Source organism: Enhydra lutris, unplaced genomic scaffold (assembly GCF_002288905.1).
Source record: "Enhydra lutris kenyoni isolate GAN:26980312 unplaced genomic scaffold, ASM228890v2 scaffoldscaffold7, whole genome shotgun sequence".
Lineage (NCBI taxonomy): Eukaryota > Metazoa > Chordata > Mammalia > Carnivora > Mustelidae > Enhydra > Enhydra lutris.
In genome coordinates, this window is record NW_019154091.1 from 2,403,409 (window position 1) to 2,428,508 (window position 25,100).

General features: G+C 39.5%; 2 protein-coding genes across 3 annotated transcripts in view; both read left to right on the top strand.

Moving 5' to 3' along the window:
• The window catches only part of LOC111142036 (insulin-like growth factor I), a 126,388-nt gene that overhangs the window by 88,250 nt on the left and 13,038 nt on the right, over positions 1-25,100 (top strand). The gene's annotated exons all lie outside the window — the stretch shown is intronic.
• Positions 1,584-23,864, top strand: LOC111142293 (insulin-like growth factor I). The gene is made up of 4 exons (XM_022495353.1): positions 1,584-1,759; positions 7,719-7,834; positions 21,746-21,927; positions 23,416-23,864. The coding sequence occupies exons 1-4, from the start codon at positions 1,584-1,586 to the stop codon at positions 23,563-23,565; spliced, it is 624 nt and encodes a 207-aa protein (XP_022351061.1). The 3' UTR covers positions 23,566-23,864.

Here is a 25,100-nt window from a genome sequence, read left to right on the forward strand (position 1 = left end):
TGATTGAAAAGTACTGTAATTGAATGATTTGGTACTTGCGCAGACATGAGTTTAAATCCTGCCTTGGCCACTTAATAACTGGGTTATCTTGAGAAATATTATTAGACTTTTCTAAGCCTTGGTGTTTTCAACTCTGAGATGAGGATAATAATGGTGTTCATCTCATAGGATTGTTGTAATAATTAAATGAGATAGTACATGTATAAACCAGATGTCCCCAGGTTTTCTGGTCTTCTTGGGTCATACATTTATCCACTATCTACATAAAATGGCTTGTGACCCCTTTCCACATTCCATGCCCAATAGCTCTGAATATTTGGGGCACCAGACTTTTCCTTAGTTGACTCCACAGTTTGCTTCCCCACTATTTCCTACTCCTATTTGTCACTCTTGACTACTGAAACTGCCTTTTTCTATCACCTGCTCCCTTTGCTCTAGCCCTTCAAAAGATGAATCAAGGGTAGGAAAATACTAGAGCCAGAAGAGTCATGAGTGCCTGGAATTTTGCAGAAGCCCTGAGAGATATGATAAATAAGACTGGATACAATATATTGCATACCTGGATAAAGGGGGAAAAGAAGAGCAAGTAAACAAAGGTAATTGTAAAATTTTGAGTCTGGATAAGCAGTAGGATGGTGGTGCAGACATGGACAAGTCCAAAGGAAGATTTGACTTCAGTTGACTTTAGTCAATGGCAAAGATGTTGACTTTGGTTTTAGAGATACTGAATCATAATGGTGCATTCAGGAGACAATTCCCGTGGCTCATTACTAGTGCTGGTCCAAAGCTCAGAGAGGCAGCAGCCCAAGGAAATAGGTTTGGAAGTTTCCTTGTACACATGATAGCCAAAGCATGACCCCCCTCACCTGAATATTTAAATTTTAAGGTTTTTTTTTTTAATAAGAAGGAAGAAATAAAATTGTCATTTTGGAGTCTCAAAAGAACTGAGCATCATCCAGTTACATTACAAATGATCTCCCAAAAAATGCATTCCTTTAGACCAGCAACTGAGTTTTTAGTCATTATTATTTTTCTAACCAAAATTTAGAATTATAGAACTCAAAACATTTTTGATTTGGAATAAACTACATTTGGAATAAGCCCTAAAATGTTCCTGGTCCAAATGCCTCACTTACATATGGGGAAATTGCCCTTCTAGAGACCCTATGTGACCTATTCTTGTTCATTCATGCCGGACAGTGATGCCAGGTAACTATAACCTACTAGTAGAATTTCTGTTCTTCCTTGCTCATTTTTTTCAGCTACTGTTCAGCTACCAAAGGTATGTTTTTAGAGATTTTACCTGATGAAAAATTTTCTTTCCAACTGAAGTACAAACACAGATAGTGAGGAGACAGTGTAGAAAAAGGAGTCGGAGGGCCTGGATTTTAGTCCCATACAGAAAGAATTAGCTATGTAACATGGAGACAGTCATTTAATTTTTCAAGATATCAGTTTCTCAGTTGAGTAGCAAGGAGATTGGTCTGAATTAGCTCTGAAATGACTTGCAGCTCTGATGTTCCTTGATTCTTGGAGGTATCAACTGTCTTCAACTGGATCCACATTTTCTAATCCCACACAAGATGGAGAGCGGGCCCATTCCAGTATTTGGGGAGGCCCATCAGGACAAGAACTGGCCTCTGTCTGTGGGGGCTGGAGAGGGGAAGCAGCTGAAGCAACACTATCAGTTTCCTTCCCATTCAGAAGAGAACAATCGAGCTCCTCCCAGGGGAAACCATTCGGATTTTGACAGTGTGGGGTCTGTCTTATGACGGGAATGAAGGATTACTGTAGAATGGGGGTGCTTAGCGGCTGTGATTCTGAACACAAAATCAAAGATGGAAGGAAGTCCAAGAGGTCCTTAGGTCCAGTCCCCTGTTTCTGTCTAAGCCTTCCAAGGCAGATGGTTGTCATCCTACATTCAAAGATCTCCAGGGCAGCTTCCCACAGCGCCCTGGGTCAGAATGTTTCCCCTTTACAATCAAGAAATTCTTCCTGGTATTTAAGTAGAAACACTTTCAGTATAGCACTAGTCTGTTTACCCTTGTCTAGTCCTCAGTGGAGATGAGGAACAATATCCCATGTGAAAATAACACTTCTTATACCTGACAGTGGTAAATAAGTCAACTATTAGCTTTTGGTGGGTGGGGGGGGCGGTGTGTGTCATTTTCCATCCCGTTAATCTTTTTTGTTCTTTTTGTTCTTTTTTTTCTTTTCCTTTCCTTTTTTTCTTCTTTTTTTTTTTTCTTTTTACTCCTAGCTGGATTCTTTCCAGCTTCTCCAAATGAGTCTTAAAATAGGAGGATGAAATCTGAGTTCCCACTCTAATTAAAACCTCAGCAATGCCAAGTTTTGTAGAAGGATTACTCTCTAGGCTTTCATTTCATAATTCTCAACATATGCCTGCCTCATATTACAATTTTGTTGTAGTACTTTGCCACTGACTTGGGGCCCATAGCTATTTACCTTTAGTACTTGTTTCTGCCAGTTGGAGCGCATTTTTATCCATTTTAAACATCTTCCTGCTTTTAATGACCTCCCCCTTTCTACGTTGTTAAAGGTCACTTTAAATTCTAATCCTTCCTTCTAATATTTGAAGATCTTTTCCAGGCTTAGTTCAATCTGAAAACATTCTAATCTATTATTTCATTGAGAAAGGAGTCTCAATTTTCTCCCAATACTCACAAGCATGGTTTGAGCATGAAAAGCATTGCAGACCACCCTTCTCCAGTCTTCTATTCAACAAACATCTTTTCAAGCACCAATGGTAGGCACTGAGAATACAGTGATGGATAAATCATAACTTCTTTATCCACCCAGTAACATATACATACAATGTATACAAAATGTACTCATGAAGTACTCACTCTTTGCAAACCTGTGGTGGGTATAGGGACTATGACAGTGAACAGGACATATAAGGCTCTTACCTTTGTGGATCTCACATTCTAAGGGAACTAGAGGAAGAGGGAGACAAAGTACAAGTCGAAAAATATGTCAAATCTTGATAAATGTTCTAAAAGAAACAATGGGATGATAGACATCATAGTGGTGGCTGTCTTAGAGGGGGTAGACAGGAGAGACCTCCCCAAGAAGGGAACTCTGAAGACCTTGCAACTTAGCAGAGTTCTGCTATTCTGAACCAATCCTCTTTAGCAAACCAAACCCTCCTCATGGCCTCTTCTCTTAGACACAGAAATAACTTTTGGGGGATGTTAATGGTGGATAATGCACTGTTCCTTAGTAGTTATTTACATTTCCAATTATTTACATTTCTATCATTCATGTTCTTTAATCAAAAGGAACGGTAAATGAATTTCAGGATATAGGTACCTTAGTTACATAGGAAGTTAATAGACATTCCTGGAAAACAAGGATCCAGTGGTCCCTTAGGTATGGAGAGAATGGAATTCAATACCATCCCATAAATTTCTTCACTGCAGGGTTTCTCATAGCCTTGAATAGGTTGATGAACTTTAGGACTCTCTCAAATGGGATGTTTACAGCTGTTCCCTAAGCTTTGGCATGAAATCTGTGATAGAATATTTTGTGATGAATGCTGGGCTTAGGAGATGTCTTGGATCCTTTGGTGACTTTTGACACTGGGTTTGGCATTAAGGATATGATTCTAAATCATAAGCACCCAGTATGCAGGCTAGCCTCGGATGTTTCTGAATGGTATGACAGGGGTAAAAATGAGCTTCTCCATGACCCTGGGCCTGTACTTCTCTTGTTCCTACAGACCATGGGGCATTTTGAGAGTCTTTTGAGTGTCCTGAATTTCCTCTTTCCAGGAAAATATGCAAACATACATAATCACACTCATGCGGAGGGTTCACAGGTCTACAAAAATGCATGCATGGACTAGAAGATTTCTAAGGATCTGTTCAACGTTAAAGTTCTAAGTTTCTGCTTTCAGATCATACTGACCTCTCTGTTCATGTTTTTTATTAGCCTGTGGATTTCTTGAAACTGGTTGTTTTACCTCTTCCCAGACTCGTTCGGCCTTGGTGGAGTGCTCAGTACGCAAAGGATGCTAATTATCTGTGTGCCTGTGGTCGCCTCCCCAGAGGGTCCTGCGGTGGCTGCTGCCTGAGAAACAGCCAGGGAGAGTGGGGAGACACCCCCCCAACAAAGAAGTACCAACCAACCCTGGGGATACCCAGTTGGCTTCCCAATTAGTGAATGAGATCATTTTCCTTCTGATCTTTTCCAGAAATAGATCCGTGAAGAAGGCGTACACTGAAATGACCTAGCAAGGCAATGAGAAGGAAGTGACTAGAAAGGGAATTATTAAAAACCCAACTTCTTCTTTAAAAGGGAAATGGAAACAGGGACCTGGAAGAGGGTTATAACTGCCAAGCCAGCAGTGGCTCCTGCTTTCCTCCCCATGCTCCCAATATGGATTTCCTGCCTGCAGGGTACCATTTGATTTAGAGCTATGGGAGCCTCACACACACTCTCATGAGAAGGGCTTGGAAAAGAAATAGAGCAGCATTTGCCCTCTCCCTGCCACTTCTGTATGAAGGCAGTTAGATTGATTAACCCTGTTTCCTCAGCAGGATTGATCCTGATACTTGCTTGAGAAATTGTGATGATTATGTGTAGCCTGACTGACAAATAACAAATTATGATTTCTTTTTTACAAAACTGAATGTCCTCTGGTTTATATAACCACCTTGATTCTATAGGCAATCATCAGTGGCATACTTCCCTTTCACTCTCCTTTGCCATGAGTTTTGAATGATCTATGAAAGGATGTTTTGATGATGTGGTCCTGAAGGTGTGCCAAAACCCCACCCCATCTTTTTGGCTTCTCTGCTTTACCCAGGGTGGTTGTGAAGGGTGAAGTCATAGAAAAGGTAGATTTGGGTCCTTAGGAAGTCTGTCTTCTGAAGTAAGTTTTACAATTGAGCAGATTGCCTTGAATACCCACCTGATAATTTTGAAAGCCTAAAAATAAATTGAACCTGGTACTTAGAAAAGGTGGCTTTCAATATTAGAGGACGTCCCTGTGTTTCTAGCTTTCCATGTGATCGGGGAATTTGTTAAGGCTCTAATTTCCTTCCTTGCGACCTGGCTTGTCTTCAGGTGCTAGCTGGAAGTCAGAATGACACAGACTGTGCAAATAAAAAATGCAGGGAAGGGGAAAAGGTCAACATGTGTTTTTCGTTTCAGTTTAGTTTCTTATTTTGGAGGGTTATTTTTTTTCCTTCTTGCAATAAAACTGGTCCTGCTACCAGACTAACATATGGATATTTTTATTAGGCAATTATCAAAAGAGATATCAAACATTTCTGGAGTTTTTAATGTGTAAGAGGTCTTTCCCAGAACTCCTGTCCTCATTGGCCCTTTCCTTCTTGCTAGTGTTCTACTAAATCATATATTACATACATATATTGGAAGTCTACATCACACAGAGGCATTGGCCTTGGCATCATCTGAAAACTAGTTGGAAATGCACATTCTCAGGCATCACCTCAGACCTACTGTAACAGAAACTCTGAGGAGGGTGGGGGCCAGTGATTTTTTTGTTTGTTTGTTTTGTTTTTGTTTTTTTTTTTAAGATTTTATTTATTTATTTGACAGACAGAGATCCCAACAGGCAGAGAGGCAGGTAGAGAGAGAGAGAGAGAGGAGGAAGCAGGCTCCCCGCTGAGCAGAGAGCCCAATGCGGGACTCGATCCCAGAACCCTGAGATCATGACCTGAGCTGAAGGCAGAGGCTTTAACCCACTGAGCCACCCAGGCGCCCCGGGCCAGTGATGTTTTAACCAGCCCTCCAGAAGATACTCATGTAGGCTCAAGTTGGAGAAGCCTTGATGTACATTATTGTGCAACTGCCCACCTCCTGGGTGCACACCGGATGCTTCAGGAACCCAGGCAGTTTTATACTGAAATCCATCCTTGCATGGAGATTAGTAGAGACAAATTGTGGGGCGAGGTGGTGGGTGGGAGGGGGAATTTTACTATCTGAAATCAAAGGAACTAACAGATTCGTAAGTCACTTGAATTCTCAGTTTTCTCATCTACAAAATGGGAATGGGAGTTATTCCCATTTTGTAGCTCCCAACTCTGTCTTGTAGGGTTGTTGAAATGACTAAAGGACAGAATGTATGTGAATGTGATTCCTGAACTGCAAGGCACTCTATGCAGTTAGCTCTAGAGTTAACTATACAAATCAATAATGCTGAAGTGTATTATGAACTGCAGGCTCCTGGGGAGTAGGAGAAAGGGGCAGGGTTGCAGGCAGGGACTGCGTCTCCTTTGTCCTCATCAGTATTCTGAACCCTGAGTCCAGACAGCATAATGGCCATTCATTGACTTTTTGCTGAATAATTATAACTCATATTTGGTAAATGTTTACTCATGCAATCATCAAATAACCTTTGAGGTGGGTACTATTTGTATCCCCTTTTGTGGATGAGGATTGAGATGTTAAGTACCTTACCCATGCCCACATAGTTAGAAATGGTGGAGCCAGCATCTGAATTCAGGCAAACAGGTTCTACAACTCTAACTTCCCTGCACAACCTCACAACTAATCCATGAGTAGTGATGCTAAGGATGGTGATGAGAGGAGACATTTCATGTTTGCTCTGTGCTGCTCACTGTTCCAAGTTCTCTTTGTGCCTTACCTCATAACAACTTGAGAGAGGTACATACTATTATCATTGCCCTTACTAATACAATTTATTTTTGTAAATGATCTGAGGAAGTAGAAAGCTATTTCAATGAAGGCATTTACTGCTACATTAGTTAAAATAAACAGAGACACAGAGACTAGTCTTGATGTTGGATTTCTTCTGACCAAGATAAAAATGCCTTCATATTGCACCTCTATGCATACTGTTTGTTCACTTGACTTACCAATCCACTAATCAATAAGCTTTTATGAAGTGCCTCAATAGTGCCCAGTGCTGTCCTTCTAGACACAGAAATATGAGACACAGTTTCTGCTCTTAATATGCTTCAAATCAAGTTGGGAAAATGTGTCAACCTTCATAAAACAGAAAATAAAGGCTAAATAGGTAGTTAAATGCTGGTTATGATGTATAAAGTAATCATTTTACACCTTCAGAGAGGTTGGTGGAAATGAAGTCCTCTGACAGGAATTTTCACAAGGGTCTGAAGGAAACTCCTATTGTTAGACTCAGACTTCAGTTGATCTGGGCAACTGTCATTGAACTGTTTATTTCAGCATCCCTGCACACATTCTCCTTCCAGGCTATCGCAGTAATCAGGATTACTAAGGGAATAGTGACCTGTTACCCCATTTTTATCTGTTTTGTTGACTTATCCTCAGTACTGAGAGCCATATCTGGAACATATTTGGTGCTCCATAAACATCTGTGATTAAATGATAATAAGCAGGAGAAGAATAATGTGGGAGAAGGAGGATAGATATAGTTTGCCAAATTTGGGGCTGGATGGGGAGGCCAACGGTCAGGGATACTACTCCCCAAACGTGGGTGAGGCAAGAGCCTGGCATTCCATGTAGAACTTGGGTTCAGAAGGAGAACAGGAACAGAGACTTTTGTTATTTACAATACAAATTCCCCTGCTCCATACACTGGGGCGTGATGTTGTCTGGCCTCCTTGAAGTCCCTCTCTCCTCACCTTAGAGAAGAAACCTCATATGTACTTGGTAATTTTGAAAGTTGAGAACCAGGGTCTCTTGTCATCAATTTCATTTTCCCTGGTTTTATTTCTACTTAGCAAACTTTTGGATGCCAAGCCCAAGTCTTGGTTACACCCCATGTTTCCTTCAGAGGAAACTGTACTAGTAATTGAAAACAGAAATTGGTTCTTTTATTCTAATTCGTGGGATGCAGGTAAGATTCCTGTTTGTGCTCCACCTTGGCTGTGTCTTTTCTAATCCTGGGAAAATATCTGGATATAATTCTCTGTTTTAGTCCTTTGGTCTTTCCTTTACATCTTTATGCAAAAATCAAGGTCTTTCATCAAGATTGGGTTGTCTGACCATATCTTTTGAGACTTAATAATTCCACTCCTGGGAATTTATTCTTTATTTTAAAAAGATTTTATTTATTTATTTGTCAGAGAGAGAGTGCCCATGCACAAACAGGGGGAGCTGCAGACAGAGGGAAAAGCAGGCTCCCCACTGAGCAAGAAAGGAGACTGAGGAGGGACTTGATCCCTGAACCCTGGGACCATGAACTGAGCCACTTAAGGCAGCCACTTACCTGACTGAGCCCCCCAGGCATCCCAACTGAGAATCTGATCTTACAAATGATCTCAAAGAGTAGAAGATGTGTACACAAAAATAATGCTAGATTAGTTAAAATAATGATAAAACCAGAAATAGCCTAAATGTCTAGTAACAGGAAAATGGTTAAAGAGCTAAATGATGAAAAATCCACTCAAAATATTCTGCTGCTTTAAAATTATAATTATGAAGATTATGTAGCAATGTGGAAAATGCTTGCAATATAATGTTAAGCAAAGAAAACAATATTGCATTAAATTTAGGCTGTGACTATAGCTATGTCAAAATGATGTGCGCACCTGGATGAGAACTAGAAATAAATGTTTAAGTGAAGATATTACTTGTTTCTCAACAAATAATCAAGATTATGGGTAAAATTTCTTTATTTCAATTTCTTCCGAAGTTGTTATAACTTTGGTAATTCAAAAGAATTGGAAACAAGATGGTCCGGCTGCTGCCCCATCTGGAACTGGAAAGAATCACAGTGTATGGGGTGAGATGTGAGCATCCCATACCCAGCTATACCCCAAACTGCGGGATTGCATAGACCTCTCTCAAGGGCAAAGGCCATGCATGGCATTCCTTCTGACAACTGTCTAGAATACCTAGTGTAAAACTGTCCACAGCACATGCTCAAACCATGGGGTTGGCTGACATAGATGGCCCCACCCACATCCTTCATGGATATTAGCATAACATGTCTTTGAGAATCTCAGTAACAGTTACAACTTCAGAGTTTTTCCTTACCAGGGATTTCTCCCATTTTCACGGTGTCCTCAGTTGAAGGGAACTGGCTCTGCAACTTTCTAACTGTATGATTTGGGTCAAGTTACTTAACCTTACCAAGCATCAGTTTCCTCATACGTAAAATGGATATAGTAATAATGCCTACTCCATGTAGTACTGTAGGATATAAATGAAAAAAAAATAGGAAAATACTATTTGCTATAGTAGTTTAATAGAAAGCACTCAACGAAAGGAAGCTATGGGTAATGTTTTTATTGCAAAGGCCCCCATTGTTCTAAATGTCAAAGAAATAAGTTTAAATATAAAATCAACAAAAGAATGAAATGCTGCCTTTCACTCTCAAGAGAAACTTATGTTTATTGGAAAAGTTTGCAACTTCATTTGATTGTATCTTTGGGTCTTATTATAGTTCTTTCTCTTCCATTGGCTAACCAGTATCCTCTGGGTTTGAGTCTTGTCAAGTGTTCTTGCTGCAGGGAGGTACTGTCTGCACTAGAGTATTTAAATCATGTTAGGGAGTTTAACTAAGCATCCAACCAGGTAGCATGGTTGAGCATAGTAACTCTGACATTTGCAGAAACGCATAATTTCAGGCCAGATAGAAGGCTAAGAGAAAGAGGCACTGCTGGTGATGCCACAGATGACTAACCCAGATGAGGGAGATGGGAAGTATGGGAAGCCAAGAGCAACAGCCAAGGACAAGAGAGGAATTTGGTTTGAAAGGAGAGTGTTAAGACATCAACAGCCTGAAAAGAGAAGTCCAGGGTAATTTGTGGCCTGTTGAGTACCAGGAAAAAAGATGTGGCAAAAGAAGGCACAGATGTTGTGAAGAATGCAAGGAATTTATGACGATTCATAGTCTAACTCCGGGAAATGTCTGCCAAGGGCAGATCTCAGTGGACCGTGGGAGCATTGGTTCAGTGAGAAGATATGTAAAGACTAGGACTTCACAAGTGACCTTTACCAGAGTATCATCTTGAACCACAGCAAAGGAGGAGGAGGAGAGGAGGAAAACAAGAAGTTGTTTGAAAAGAAAAATAAATGTCAGCAAGTCTTTAGAAGTAATTAAAGTGTTTCTAGGCCAACAGCCCCCTTTTTCCTATCATTCTTTTCTTTAAGAAGTCCTCATCAATGACATGAACTCTGAGTTTAGAAATGAGGATGTATGCAGCTCTCTCCACATTCTCTTATCAGAATCCATACAACTCAGTCAAAGAGCTTTACTTCTCTCCTCTCACCCCAAGTACATAGAAGTTGCTACAAGACCTTGAGGATCTTGAGGAACTGAAGGTTTCTATATGCAGTTTTTATACAAATACACATCTAATTGACATATTGGAGATTACGGAGACCATAGCTATCAAGAAGTCAATGGACTTGATATTCTCCTTTCTCATAGGTGTGAGAGGCTTGGTGTGGGGTTACAGGGAAGAATATACTTTCTGGAAAGCTGGGAAGAGAAAATGGAGACTGCCCTGCTAAAAGACTATGCATCAAGAGAGATCTGTTAGCCCTCACTTGGGCCTTCACTTCCTGCCGGAGTTAAGACAAAGTTAATTTGCTTAAATATTAGTATAATCAGTGCCTCCATGCAACCTTCCCAAACCCAGATCTGAGCCACAGAGAGCAGACAGAAGGCAAGTGTTAAAGGAAATAAAATGTCCCACAAGCAATATCCTGTCCCAATATGACACATTAGTCCTCAGGTTACTTGTTCCCAATGAGGCTAATGAATTCCCCAATCATGGATAAACTGAAAAACAACTTCTGGGGCAACTGTCTCTAGTTCTCAGAAAGTAAATTCATGGAGATGAACGACTGGATAGAAGGCCAAGAGGCCACTGCCTCAGAGTGGAATCCCAGAGCAGAGCAGTGTGGTCATTCACAGCATGTTTGACTATGTGAGGAAAAAAATAAAAAGAAAGGAGTTTGGTTTCTCTTTTGTGATTTTGAATATCAAAGATGAAAGTATTTTTCTTTGCTGAATTTAGTAAAATAAGAAAATCAGAGATTTTTATTAGTTGAGAATAATATTTGCTAAATAACATTTGTAAGTTTTAAAGAGGTAGGCATGCTATCGGTCTTAGATGAAATTAAATTAAGAACAATATTTATCGTGGACACAAGCCACAACTTAACCACATGTCTCCCTCTCCTTATTCATAATTTACTTCTTCAATTCAGAAAAATAATATTTGGGGGAAGAAGATTAGGATGAGTGGGTGGTTAAAAGCTTACAGGCTTAGTGATTGCCAGATTGCTAAGAAATCTCTTTAGTTGACCTTAAGTTTGCTATGATGTCCAAAGATGTATGAAATTCTAAAATACAATAATTTGAGGAAAGCCCTTCAAGTCTATTGGTCATGTTTAAATAATCAAATATTAAGAGAAAAGGGAGAAAAATTATAGCAGCAAAATTCCATTGAAAGAAAAGAAATAAAAGATGGTCTCATGAGTCCAGAATTTAGCTGAAAGTTCCTGAAATAATATAATAACTCTAAATGAACTCTTCAGTCTAATCTGCATACCTGCTTGGTATTTTGATAAATAATACTACAACCTGAGAACTCCTTGTACAGATTTTAAAATTTTAGTAACCTTAGTATTAGTTTATTTTACCAAAAAAGGAGGTGATGTTTGAAAAACCATGTTTATAGTGGTCATCTTCTAATTTTATCCACTGGGCAGATGCTGGGTACCAATTGCAGAGATGATGACCTGCCTGGAAGCCCATTCACTTTATCAGAGATGAGACAGCATATGGTTGTAGCTGGAATTTTCCAGGGAAACTATGCGTGTGTTCCCCTGGAAGGAACTGAATTATCTCACAGAGGATTCATATACACAGACACCAAGGAAACCAGTGAAATAAAAAGTTGGCCATTCTGAGGGCTACAAGTTTAGCATTCTGGCCGACAGTATGAGCAACCCTCCCAGGGCTTGTCTGCTTATTCATTTTTTGAAGATGCAGCTTTGTAAAAAGTAATGGTAAAAGACTGTGCCCATGATTTCACACTAATTTTCATTTCCAAGTGCCCACACAAGTGAAGGCCATCCCTCACCTATTTCTCTAAGCCTTCAGGACCCTGGTTTCCACAATGTAGTTTGATTCTCTACTGTTTCAACAGCCCCAATAAATGACTCCCCCTATTACCCTCTTTCTAATTCACACCTGTATCCTCCTTAAACTGGCTTCTTCAATCCCTATACATGGTCTTGTGCCCTCCTCTTACTCAAGCCTGCCTCCCTATTAGACATTCCCTATTTTCCTCCATCAAATCCAACACTGATCCTTGCTTTCCTTAAACTCTTTCCTTCCTAAAATTTATTTCATCTAAATTTAAACCTGACAGAAAGGAAACTCCCGGTCTCAATATACCACATGGACTTCTTCTTCCCTCTCTGCATATGACACTCTTGTAGGTGCTACAGAAACACTTCCCAGGACCTTTCAATTCAGGAACAGCACTGGTGACACACCGGCATGAAAGGGACATCACACACACCCAACTGGCACTAAACTGCACGCCATGTGGTTATTTATATCATGTAACACCCTGGCCACCTTCTCCTTCCCTCCCTCCTCCTCCTTCTCTCTCCGTGTTCAATCTGTCGCTGACTCTGGCTGTTCCTTCTCTACAATAATGCCGAGAGCTATGTCTGCTGCTGTGGAGGCGGCCTTCCAACAGCTCACTCCCTAAGGCAGGCCCAGTGCCTCTCCTTACGGGGCCTCCCCCTCCCAACACTCTCCCTTCAGACACGCCAGACTGCCCTGGCAGCTGTCACCCCTTCACCTGCCATCCTGACTGTGTCAGACCCACCCCTGGGAAAATCTCCAGATGTGCCCTGAGCAAAACACAGAGGCCTGAGTGGGGAGACTGACAGGGAACAGGGCCCCTGAGAACGCAGAGCAGGTGCCAAGTTGCAAAGAAAAGAGAAATGATAGACTTTAGAGTGAAACTAAAAATAAAGAGAATGTGTTTCAATACTCTTTTGGCTGATTCATCTTTCTGTGGCACCAGAGAGAAGGGTGTTACCCTCTATTCACCAGTGCCTTATGTTTTGCCTACAAGGCCTCTCTTACCACATCTGAAAGAGTAAATGAGCAATAACAATGCAAGTAGAAGAGATAAAGTTGGTAGCATGGCTACAATCTCCAGATTGGAGCCAGACTCATCTTACAATTTCCGTCATAGTCTTTCTCAAAAAAATGAGATAAGTGAAGTCCATATACATAATTCCTCAACATCCCTTCATATTCTTTCTCTTGTTGTCTATTTTCATCTCATTCAGGCCTGGGTCCAAGATGGAGTAGTGACTAAGTGGGCCTGGCGACACTGTATACTTGGTGACTGCTTATTCCCAAAGTGAGGTTGGCAGGGGAGGGAGCCCTAGTTTTCAGTCATTCCAGGGAGGGAACTAAACTCTAATTCCTAGGCTACTATGAAGTCTGCATAGAAATTGTCTTAAAATTCATCAGTAAGCAAAAACATCAGCGGTTGTCAGTAGGAAAAGAGGAGAAGATACAGAAAAGAAGAGAAAAGAAAGAGCTGAGGCATGAAGTGAAGAGAGAGGAGAAAAATACGTATGCTGGTTGAAAGTGATTGGGAAACCACTTCTGACCACCTATTTTGCCCGCACACACCTCATGCCTTGCAACACTGTTTTCAAAGAAGTGGATGGATGGGCATGGTAACACTGAATTGCTACTGGGGAGAAATCAAAGGTAACGAGAGTTCAAGATAAGCCCATATGACTTTGCCTTGTTTGACTTGATAGATGCATCCATTTTCAAAGGGTCTATTCTAGATTAAAACTATTTAGAACAATCTATACAACCTATAGTTTGGATATCCTTTCAAAGGGCATGGTTATTCATTTACTTTAATGGCAAATAGTCCTCCTCTATCTAAAAAGGATCTTTTCAACAAAACATTGGAAAGGATACATTTTTAAGATTAAGAGAAGAGGACAATACCTGCTCAGCAAGCTATGTTATCCAACTCAACTCTGTAATTATACTGCTTAAAATAGCTAACATTTATCCAGACCTTACTGCATACCAGACATTGTACAAGATACTTTGCACACATTATCACTTAATCTTGGAGGTACTCTTTTACATATGTCCATTTTCTATAACGTCTGAGTCTTAGAATATTCAGTGCCTTGCCCAAGGTGAACAGTGAATAAGTGGCAGAATCCAGATCTGTCTGATTCCAAAACCTGTGCTTTTAGCCATTCCACATATTGCCTCCTTCATTGGTATGACTGATGTCACAGGCAGATCATGCTCAAATCCTGCAATATGTTCTAAATAACTGAAACTATGTAACTAGAAAATGGTAGCTAACTTATATAGCAGGCCCAACTGAAGTCATTCAAACATAAAAATGACCTCTTGGCATTTGATTATCTTTTACCTTAGACGTTGATAAACCAAACCATTCCCTTAGGGCAACATTTCTGTCCAGCAAAGCATTTCTCTTGCCAAAATATAATTTTGTTGGCTACATCTATCTCCTCCAAGCCCTGGAATCAGACCTAAGCTAGTAAATTGTGCTGTCCTGGCAAGACGGTTGTCCTCCAGGGCATTGTATCAGACTAAAGTAATACATCATGTTGCTTCCCACTCTGTTGGCCCATTTCTCCAGAGTCCTAAAACGGTAATATTTCTGCTCTGAATCGCCAGTTTTCTTGTCCCTAGGCCTTGTGCTTTAGTTTCCTGGTCTTAGAGATAGAGGTGAACTAAATAACACTATTTTTACACCTGCCCTTGAGTTGAGGCTTCCAAAAGAAAGGAGGCTTTAAAGAAAATGGAAGCCCCATGTATCTCTGCTTCATTCCTTTCAGACCCACAGATATACAAACATTGACTTGATTGGGTAACGAGAAGATTTTGGTCTTTTGGGGTTGTGGGGATTTAGTAGCTGAGAAAGAGTTGCTGAGTGGTGGGGGTGGGGGTGGGGTCAAATAGAGCCAAGATTCCTAGAAAAGATGACCTCGTCCAACTGAGAAGTAGTGGGACCAGCAAACACCAACAGTTAAAAATTAACATAGGCCAAAATGAAATCAATGCCTAAGTGTGATAGGTTTTCCAGAAAAGTTCATGACAGGTAGTTCATAGAAAAGTGAACATTTTCTCAGTGTTCACTTTTGCAGATGCCAAAGGTCAATCCTACTTGGAAAGCTCCTTGCATAGAAAAGCAGAAATGTGTAGAGTGGACATATGTTGGACAACATATATAGCAACATATAAGGCAGAAAAACTTCTTCAAAAACAATCTTAATTTCAAAGAGTATGACAGTAGCCTTGATACTGATGGTAAGTCACTTGACTCCCTGTTACATGTGTAAGTATGTGCATGTATGTTATTCTAAGTGCATAAAAATTACCTAGTTTACAGAAGTGAAAGCCTCTTTCTGTATCTTTACTAATCATATGACAACATATATCTCAATAATTGTTTTCATTCAAGTGTGATTTCCATAAAAATTTTTTAAAGGTAAAATACTGACTCATCATAAGGCTTTAAGCTAAATGCCAATCCTATGAATTCAGAAAATATCAACCATCAATGTATCACATTTTGTGTTTGGATAAATAGTCTTATCGCAATTTTCCTTATGTTAGAAATTCATGAAAGGAGTCTAGTTTTCCATATAAAGCCATAAAATGTGTAGGAAGGATTGAGAAGTAATTCTGATTTTTCCACCAATGAAAATAACAATTAAAATGCTAAAATAGAGGCAAGTTCAAGATTACTCATATTTTACCCAACTTTCCTAGAGTATACCATGCAAAATTATGTCAACTGAATGATTTTTTATTAGACAAGGTGGCCCATGGGAAATCATTGCCCTAAGAAATTAATCATTCTGAGTTACTCTGAATTGTCAACATGTCTGGAGGTTTTGGATAAATAGTTGGTGTAAGAAACCCAATTTTCTGGCTTCTGTGGATTCTTACTGTAGTAGTTAATTTTGAGATCAATCTTCAGTTAATCAAAGTTAAATGAAAGTAGTTTCTTATTACTTAATAACTCCATTTGTGTTTTCCATCAAACATAATTGTGGATTTTTTTAGAAACAGCCAACTTGAATTGTCTTATTTCTTTTTTTCTGCCTTCAAAATATGATTGACTTTAGAACCTATTCCTGTTAGCAATTTCTAGAAAATAGTTTTATTCCTCAGAACCCAAATAGTAGCAAGTTGTGTCTTCAGAACTGAATATTTCCCTGTTTGCAAAATATTTGCATTTTTCATTGTTTAAATATTGATACTTCAAATCAATGTCTCCTCTTTCCATTGACAGGGTTTAAATAATTAAAGTAAAGCTTTCTCAATAAAAGGGGAAGTTTCAAAGGAAATTAAAATTCAGATCAGCATCCCAACTGCCTTCCGAGAAACCTATAAGAAGCACAAGCATACACAGCACCAGAAGAATTAGTATCATTTCTACCAGTAATGCACAACTAGAGCTCTTTGTTCTGGAAATTATTATCCCAGTTTAATCTCAGCATTACACCTTCTCCTTCAGAGATGAAGGGAAGCAAGTTGCTTGCCTCCATGACAAAATGTGAGACTCAGCTAATTGGTGTGGTTTTGATGATGCCACAATTCTGCCCAAAACCCTTGTAACTAGCAAGTTTGCCCTGAAGATTATTGAATTACTCCACTGACCATGCATTATTTAAAGGGAAGTGCTATTATTATAGAAGCCAGCTGCTTAACCATTGGAATTCTGTCTGTTTGCCTACTTTCAAGACACAGCAGTGCACTGTGACTACATGTTATGTCTACGCATAATGGAGTCAAAGCCTAGGTTAGGTGGTGGCCAGTTTGTCTGCTAAGCAACATTTGGTGTGCATGCTTTGGAGCAAAACTACTGACTAAATAAATAAATAAATAAATTTTCAATGTCAAGAGTCTGTCAGCAAGAAAAAAATCTGTGAAATTTTGTACATGTTATCCGTTCATGCTAATGGTGGAGTTAGTATATAGTCACTTCATAATGCCAGTACCACAGAACTCTGGGAATTTACCTACTTGTAGAAAGGACTCTCGTTTTTCTATTCTATTTCTTTTTTGGTAGTCCCAAGTGAGGAAAAAATATTTTAAGCCTCTTGGGGGAACTCAAGTAATAAATAAAAAAAAAATGTCACTTTCAAAGTTAAAAAAATATTTGAACCTCTTTCTTGAAGGCAATGTAAGTAACTTCCAACCATACTGAATATTTGGCCTAGATGGGTTTTCTCCTCCATTTCTTTACTTGTTACAGAATCTGAAATAGCTGGGACCATGGCAGTCATACACTGTGTACAATACAGGAATATGTTTCTAAGATCTCTGGCAGGTGCTCATACAGTCTTTACTTAACTGTTTCTAACAATGGGTAGCTCATTATCTTTAAAAGAAGTTTATCTCCTCTTTAACACTTTTGAGTACAAATTGTTAGAAGTTTCTTCTTATACTAAGGCAATATTTGTTTCCCATTCACATACCAGTTCTGACACTGCCCACTGGAGGAGAATTACATAGTTCCTAATGAGGAGTTTATAAAGGCAAGGATAGAACAATTCATTCTATCTCATTTAAAAATTAATCACAATGACAACAGCTATAATTTACATGTCATAATAAGTCCCTATTTTTCTCAAAATTAATATTGGAGCAAATGATTTTACAGCCTTTCCAGTGAACCATATTGTTTCAGACTTCTAGTTTAAGCCCATAGCAACAAATATCTTTATTTTGGTTCTCTAAAAAAAGTAATAGGAGTGTACTGGGGGTGGGCATACAAAATGGTCCTGCCACAGTATGGAAAACAGTATGGAGGTTCCTCAAAAAATTAAAAATAGAACCTATAATCCAGGAATTCTACTTCTGGGTATTTATCTGAAGAAAATGTAACACAGGTTTGAAAAGATATGTGTACCTCTATGTTCACTGCAACATTATTTATAATAGCCAAGATAGGGAAGCAATTAAGTGTCCATCAATAGATGAATGAATAAAAAAGATGTGGTATATAGTATATACAATGGAGTATTAGTCAACCATTAAAAAAATGAAATTTTGCCATTTGTAGTAAGATGGACAGACCTAGAGGTATCATACTAAGTGAAAAAAGTCAGATGGATAAAGACAGATATCATACAATTTCACTTATATAGGGAATCTAAAAAACAACACAAAGGAACAAACAAAACAAAACAGAAACAGCCTAACAGCTATAGAAAACAAGTCAGAGGGGAAGGGGTGGAGATGGGCAAAACAAGGAAAGGGGATTAAAAGATATAAACTTCCAGATATAAAATAAACGAAAAACAAGAATGCAATGTGCAACACAGAAAATAGGTAATAACATTGTAATAACTTTGTATGGTGACAGATAGTAGCTAGATTTATCATGGTGATCATTTCATAATGTATATAAATACTGAATCACTATGTTGTGCACCTAAAACTAATATAATAGAGTATGTCAGCTGTACTTCAATTTAAAGAAACAAAAGAAGTAATATTAGGCATTTGAAGATAAAGGACAAAACATTGACCCTCAACTGTGGCCTCTCAGTTAGTGAGAAACTATTTCTTTGGTTACATATCTTGATGTAGAACCAGAAATCAAGCTTATAGGACACTTCAAAGGATGAAATAATCTTTAAAAGGCAATAGGCTAACATTTGCTGTATTCATGTATTCCCAATGAAGTGCCATTAGTCCATTGTAGATATGATGAATATATGAACAAAGAAAATCATCTTTCTAGAACTGTGGTAACTAAAGTTAACCAGCAGTTACATTTATGGTAAAATCCAAGACTATATACCACCATTTCAACAATATTTTTTTAAGAAGATATGGATATAAGGTAAACTTTTTTTATGGGGCATTACAAAAAAAGTTCTAAATTTCTGTTCCTAAATTCATTCATCTATGGAATGAAAAAGCATAGCTATTTTATAGACTGAGCCATGTTAAATTCTGAGCTCATCTAAGAAAGATGACAAAGCAGATACCCAAGTATTTTTTTTTTTTTTTTTTTTTTGCTGTGCTGATGATTACTTTCTATTTCATAAGAGGAAATAGACCTGTGGTGAGGTTCATGTCTACTGATAATCTCCAAGAAGGGAATATGCAGTACATCGTGTTTTCTGCCTTCCCAAGATTTAGGGTGGTGTCTTCCTCCAGAAGGAAGATTACATTAGAGATGCATGAAATGGAAATACTAAAGGGGTCCTGGATTTGCAGACCCTACCCCTCTCCATCTTCAACCCATAAGCATGAATTTTGCAATTAGTTGTTTCTGAGTTAGCCAAGTTTGAAGGTTTTTGGAACCACCTTTACTGCCCCACCTTTAAGCTTCAAATTACTATTCTATACTATACAGCAAAAAAATCCCAATTATGTCCCATTAAGAAATGTATCGTTTTGACAAAGAGCAACCATTACCTATGGTGAACAGTAGGGATACCTCAAAGTAGTCCAAGTCACCTTCTTCCCACCCTAAGAGAAAAACCAGTGTATCAGCTACACTTAACTGGCTGACCCCTTCAACCTCTTGAAATAACCACTTAGCAAAAAGTTTGTAGAACTCCTTTGTGGATTACAATGAACCATGTAAGCCCATTTGTGTCCTTCCTCTAATTTATAGTCCCAGGAAAAGATTATAAAAACAAAAAACAAAAAACATTGTTTACATTGCCCAGGGGACTGGCTGAGTCTCAGCTTGCCAGAGCCCGGCTGGCGAGCAGAACCAGAGAGTCTTCTGTACTAGTGGATTCTCCAATGGCAAGTGAAAACACTACTGAGGCTTCAATTGGGGCCAGCTGCCTGTCCCTCCCAAACCCCTCAACCATGAGGCACCCACAGGGCTTGCCCCTAAGTGAGAAAGCAGACCCCACCCAAAGAGACCACAAATGAACCCTCCCTGAGTTACTACCCTCAGCTGTGCTAAGAATGACAATAAACCTGCCTTACGGGGAGGAAGCATCCCCAGACTGCTGTGCGAAACATCAGGAAAACATTTGGGTTTGTAGAGGATGCCATGAACGGTTGGCCCTTCAAGCAGCAAGGCAGCCAAACTAGTTTGGTAGCAGGCCATTACCAAGGGTCTGATCTTCCCTAACTAGGGAGTTCAAAATATACATGGGGATTTTGACCTTCAAAACACCATTCTGCAGAATGGTGTCATTATTGCACAAACATAAAATTTTTGTTTAAACTATAACATTGTCTTCTGTGTCGGGAATAAAGATTGAATATATGCCAGATTGACTAATTGGATTCTTCAGGATCAGTGGTTCACAAATTTTCCTCCATGAAGGCTGGATATCAATGCAGAAGACCAGGCCCACTGCCTCCCAAGTGAGGTAAGGGAGATGAGAGAAAGCCAAGTTCCAGTCCCCTCACCTTTGCCTGAGCCACAGCAGTTTCACTTTTGTCTGCTTTATCTATTGGTATATAAGCATGATTTGGTTTAACAGAAGTTCTACTTTAACAAAAAGATTACAAAGAACTTAGGTACACTTTCAGTTCCCATGGCAAATTCATGTAAGCTTGTTTTGCCCTCTCTTTTAATTCTAGAGCCAGGAAAAATGTGTCCAAATCAAAACAATGCAAAATAAAACTAAACCCAAACCTACTTGCCAAGTAAAGAGGTCTAACTAATTTGTGAACATCAAAAGAAATTTGATTCATGATGTGCCCTCTGGGCAATTAGAAATCACATGAAAGATGGACATTTAGTTCATTCTGTCTCAGTGTAGTAGTTATTCTATAAGAAACAGAATTGATTGTTCTGGTCTCTCCAGGGTGATAGTAGAGGAAGCACCATCACACTAGTACTGTTATCAATTCCGAATTCCAAGGCTTCTGGATGCACTTAACACTGAAGATGTTTTGTCACAGACTATGTAAGATCCTGGAAAAGGGTACTCAGAGAACGTAACAAACGTTTCTTTAGGATCTGCTTTATGTCAGGTGATGTTCTAAGCACGTTTCATACATTATCTCATGTAATCCTCAAAGAATTCTTATAATGAAGATATTATTAATATACTTTACAAATGGATAAACTGGGCCCAAGAGGCTTAAGTGACTTGTCCATAGTTACATGACAGGTTTCCTGGGCTCTCTGAAGCACTTGAACTCTGCAGGGAATAGATCTGAGTTTGAATCCTGATTCAACCCCTTATTGCATGAATTACTTAAAGCAAGTCATTGCCCACCCTGAGTCTCAGTTTCCACATCAGTAAAATGAGGAGCCCTTTCCAGACTTAAAACTCCTTTGATACTGGACCTGACATCACAATGGTAGCAGTTAAGCAAAAGAGCAAACACTTGAGCCATCCTGCACATAAAAACTATGCAGGTTTGCTAAAAAGATAAAGAAAACTTAAAGTATTATCTTCTTTTAATTAATATTCGTAGCAGCCTCCAACCTAAGCGAATATTTAAGGAAAGACTAGGTTTGGGCATAGACAAGATCCTTGACTACAGGTTTCTGAGAACTCTAGAATTAACACAAATAAAGTACATGCTGCATGAGTTGATGCTAAGGAGTGTGGGGCAGAGTCCAGAGACACATCAGAATCCAGAAGGATCTGTGGGGTCAGGAATTGTTGGGGAAACTTTAGGAAGAGGTTGAGATGTGTAGGTGGACCAGGTATGAAAAGAGGAGAGGCTTCAGGGGCTGGGTGGAACTGTGAAGAAAGCAGTTTCCCCTCTAAAGCCAGGCCACTGTGTGTTTGATTTGCACAGACAAGCCCACGGGGTATGGTTCAAGCAGTCGGAGGGCACCTCAGACAGGCATTGTGGACGAATGCTGCTTCCGGAGCTGTGATCTGAGGAGGCTAGAGATGTACTGCGCACCCCTCAAGCCTGCCAAGTCCGCCCGCTCTGTCCGTGCCCAGCGCCACACCGATATGCCCAAGGCTCAGAAGGTAAGCCAGCTGGTGGGGAGGGATCCACCATCCTCAAGATATTGAGGATACTTGTGGGTAGGCCAGACAGAAATTATGCCCCACAATCTCCTGGCTTACAGGTCAGAAAAGCACCATTCTCACCTCAGATATCCATCCCTTTGGTCACTCCACATTGCAAATTCTCCTTTCCACTGCTCTGGACAATCTGATACCAGAAGACAATGGAGAACAGTCACTAAACATGAGCCTTGGTATCAGACAAAACTGAAGTCCTAGCTTCACCAGTCACCAGCTGAGAGCCCTTGGCCAAATAACATAGCCTATCCAAACCTTAGTTTCATCAGTAAAATTGGAATAATATCTACTGCATCAAGTTGTTTTAAGAATTAATAAATAGACATGCACTTCTTTTCACATCCTGCACAAATTAACTGTTGGACAAGTGTTACCATCTTTCATAATTGTAATTAATAACAAAGCATGTAACTTTTCAAGTCCTAGTATTCTGCAAAGGTGTGAAAAAATATATGTTAAAATGGAAACTACTTGAAATTCACATTCAGTAACAAATTCACTTAAAGAAAAACCCCACTAAACATAGAAATTTCTGTTTGGCTCTAGGAATACCTAGAAATTTCTAATGATTAAAATCTGTAGGTGTCTTTATCTATGACCTATAGTTCAAAGAAACCTTACAACTACTATCTATGCCATCAAAAGTACATAAATCATCTCATGCATATTAGTCACTTTATAAATTTTGTTGAATGAGTGAATAAATGAGTGAAAAAATGAGAAGTGCTTAAATTTTAGTCCTGAAGTAGAAAGAATAAGAACTGAAGAGTAAGGGGTAGGTGAAGGAGAAAAAAGAAAGTGAGGAAGGGTGGGTAAGAAGAGTAAAGTCCAAGTAGGTCTCCTTGGGAACACTGTTTGAAAAACCAAAACCAGAAAACAAAAACAAAAAACTGTGGTTTTACTCTTTGGAGCCAAAACTAGCATTTTGCAGAAAGCATAAGAAGAGAAACCAAGAAGTTCACAGTGACACATGTGCTGATTCCTGGTCGGCAGCTGAGCCTGGAGGATGACCAGGGAGCTTAGGGGAGAAGTGACCCCAGGGAGCCACCATGAATGATGGAAAGGGCTTGGGCACAATCTGGTGCACAGAGAACACAGTAACCAGTGGGTAAGTCAGGGAGCAAGCATCACAGAAGTAACTTAAGTGAATGTGTTTGAGAAGTGTGCTTGAGGGGACAAAGGCAGGTTAATTCTTTCTCTTCCCAGGTGACCCAGTACCTCAAAATTTCGAGCTGGGGATAGGGTGGGGGTCAGAGATAAGTCCCAGAGTTCTAGAAGTTTGGGTCTTTTGGCTGTGGCCTAGACATCCCTCCAGCACCAATGTTGTCTCCTGTACCACATGGAGCCCAGGCATTCTGGGCTGACTCAAAGGCTCTGTCACACCAAGGGAACCACCTGTTCTCAATACAATTATTTTTGTGATGTTTACAGTATCATCCCCCATCTACCACCAAGAAAACGAAGTCTCAGAGGAGAAGGAAAGGTGGGCCAAAGAAACGCCCAGGAGGGGAACAGAAGGTGGGGACGGAAGCAAGTCAGCAGATGAAAGAAGAAAGAGCAGAGAAGGGAGACTGGAGCTAGAAACTGAACACAGAGGCAAAAAAAGGAAACTGGAGGAGAGAAGGACTAAGCAGACAGAGGCAAGGACGATGAGAGAGAAGCAGACAGCGATAAAGAAAAGTGGGAAGTGCTATAGAGGAATGAAGAACAGTAGGCCTGGTGGAGTAGATAATGCATGTGATGGAAGGAGAAGGAACCTGTTGTAGAATGTGGATAACAAACATGGAGATAATGGAAAAGAAAAATGTAATGCCCAAGGAAGTCCAAAGGAAAACAGAGGCAAGAATGAAAAAAAGAACACAAATAATGAAAGAGGCAAATAAGATACTACATTCCCCTCAAAAAAAAAAAAAAAAACAATTAAATAAGAGTAAAAGAATTAAGATAGAAATCAAGTCTTTTATATGCATTTTAAAACTTTGTGTGAAGCTATTATAGAAGAATTGCCCAGGTCCATATATGTCCAGAGTTAAATATTAGCCCAAAATTCTCAGCAAGACTGAATTGTGTCATAGAAGTTCCCAGATTTTCTTTCCTGCAGTGTCATTGGAGGCTGGGAGTCTTAGTCAAGTCCAGGTTCAGGCCAAAGGGCACAAAGTATTTGCCTAAAAGCTTGTGAGGCCAGTGAGGTAACCTACAAGAGAAGGTCACTGAACCTTTTGGTTTTTTTGCACTTTGGAATCAGATATAAAAATGTGTTAGTTGTATCAGTCTCTTGGGCTGCCATAACAATGTACCACAGACTGGGTGGCTTAAGCAACAGATATTTTCATACCTTTCTGGAAGCTAGAAGTTCCTATATCCAAAGAGGACATGTTTTAGATAATGAGAGTCAGGACTTTAACAAATGAGTGGCCAAGGAGAGACACAATTCAGGCCATAACAGAAGACTTCTGATGTCTGATTACTGCCTTCTAATCCTATCTTCTATAAAACTCTGTGTGTATGTCTATCTCTCTCTGTGTGTATGTCTATCTCTGTCTCATATGCGCGCGCGCGCACACACACACACACACACACACAAATTTAGGTTTTCAGATATGAAATCTTGTAAGTTTCTGTTCCATGGAAACACTAGGACAAAAAGCTTCTGAAGTTGATGGGTTCAATCCCTTCACTTTAAAGATAAGAATACTGAGATCCATACAAGAGTAAAGGCATGCTTGAGTTCTAAGCTGCCCTCCTTCTGGCCAGCAGAGAAGAGCACATAATCAACATGGACTAAGAAATAATTCCAAAAGGAGAAGACAGGGCAGAAATAGATGGCACATGAAATCTTCTTAATAGTTTTCCCTGAAGGTAAAAAAAAGCCAAGTAGAACCACAGAATTCAGGTCTTGTAAATCTTCTCCTTCAGCTTCTTTGATTTAATTAGTAGGCTTAGAGTCTTCACAGATATAAAACAAAAAGTCTCAAGATCACCCAAATTGTGAATTATAAGACCTGAGAGAGGGTGTAGGAAAGAAGTGGTCACCAAGCAAATGATGACACTTGGTGTAAGAAGATGACTAAACCAAGAAGTGAAACATTTCATCCAAGTAACCTACTTTGAAGATG

Excerpts from the sequence above, each read along its gene's own strand:
- LOC111142293 (XM_022495353.1), top strand. The coding sequence starts at position 1,584 with ATGGAGAGCGGGCCCATTCCAGTATTTGGGGAGGCCCATCAGGACAAG. Across the intron at positions 1,760-7,718 it reads TCGGATTTTGACAGTGTGGG|CAAACTTTTGGATGCCAAGC; the intron begins GTCTGTCTTATG and ends ATTTCTACTTAG. Across the intron at positions 7,835-21,745 it reads TTCTAATTCGTGGGATGCAG|ACAAGCCCACGGGGTATGGT; the intron begins GTAAGATTCCTG and ends TGATTTGCACAG.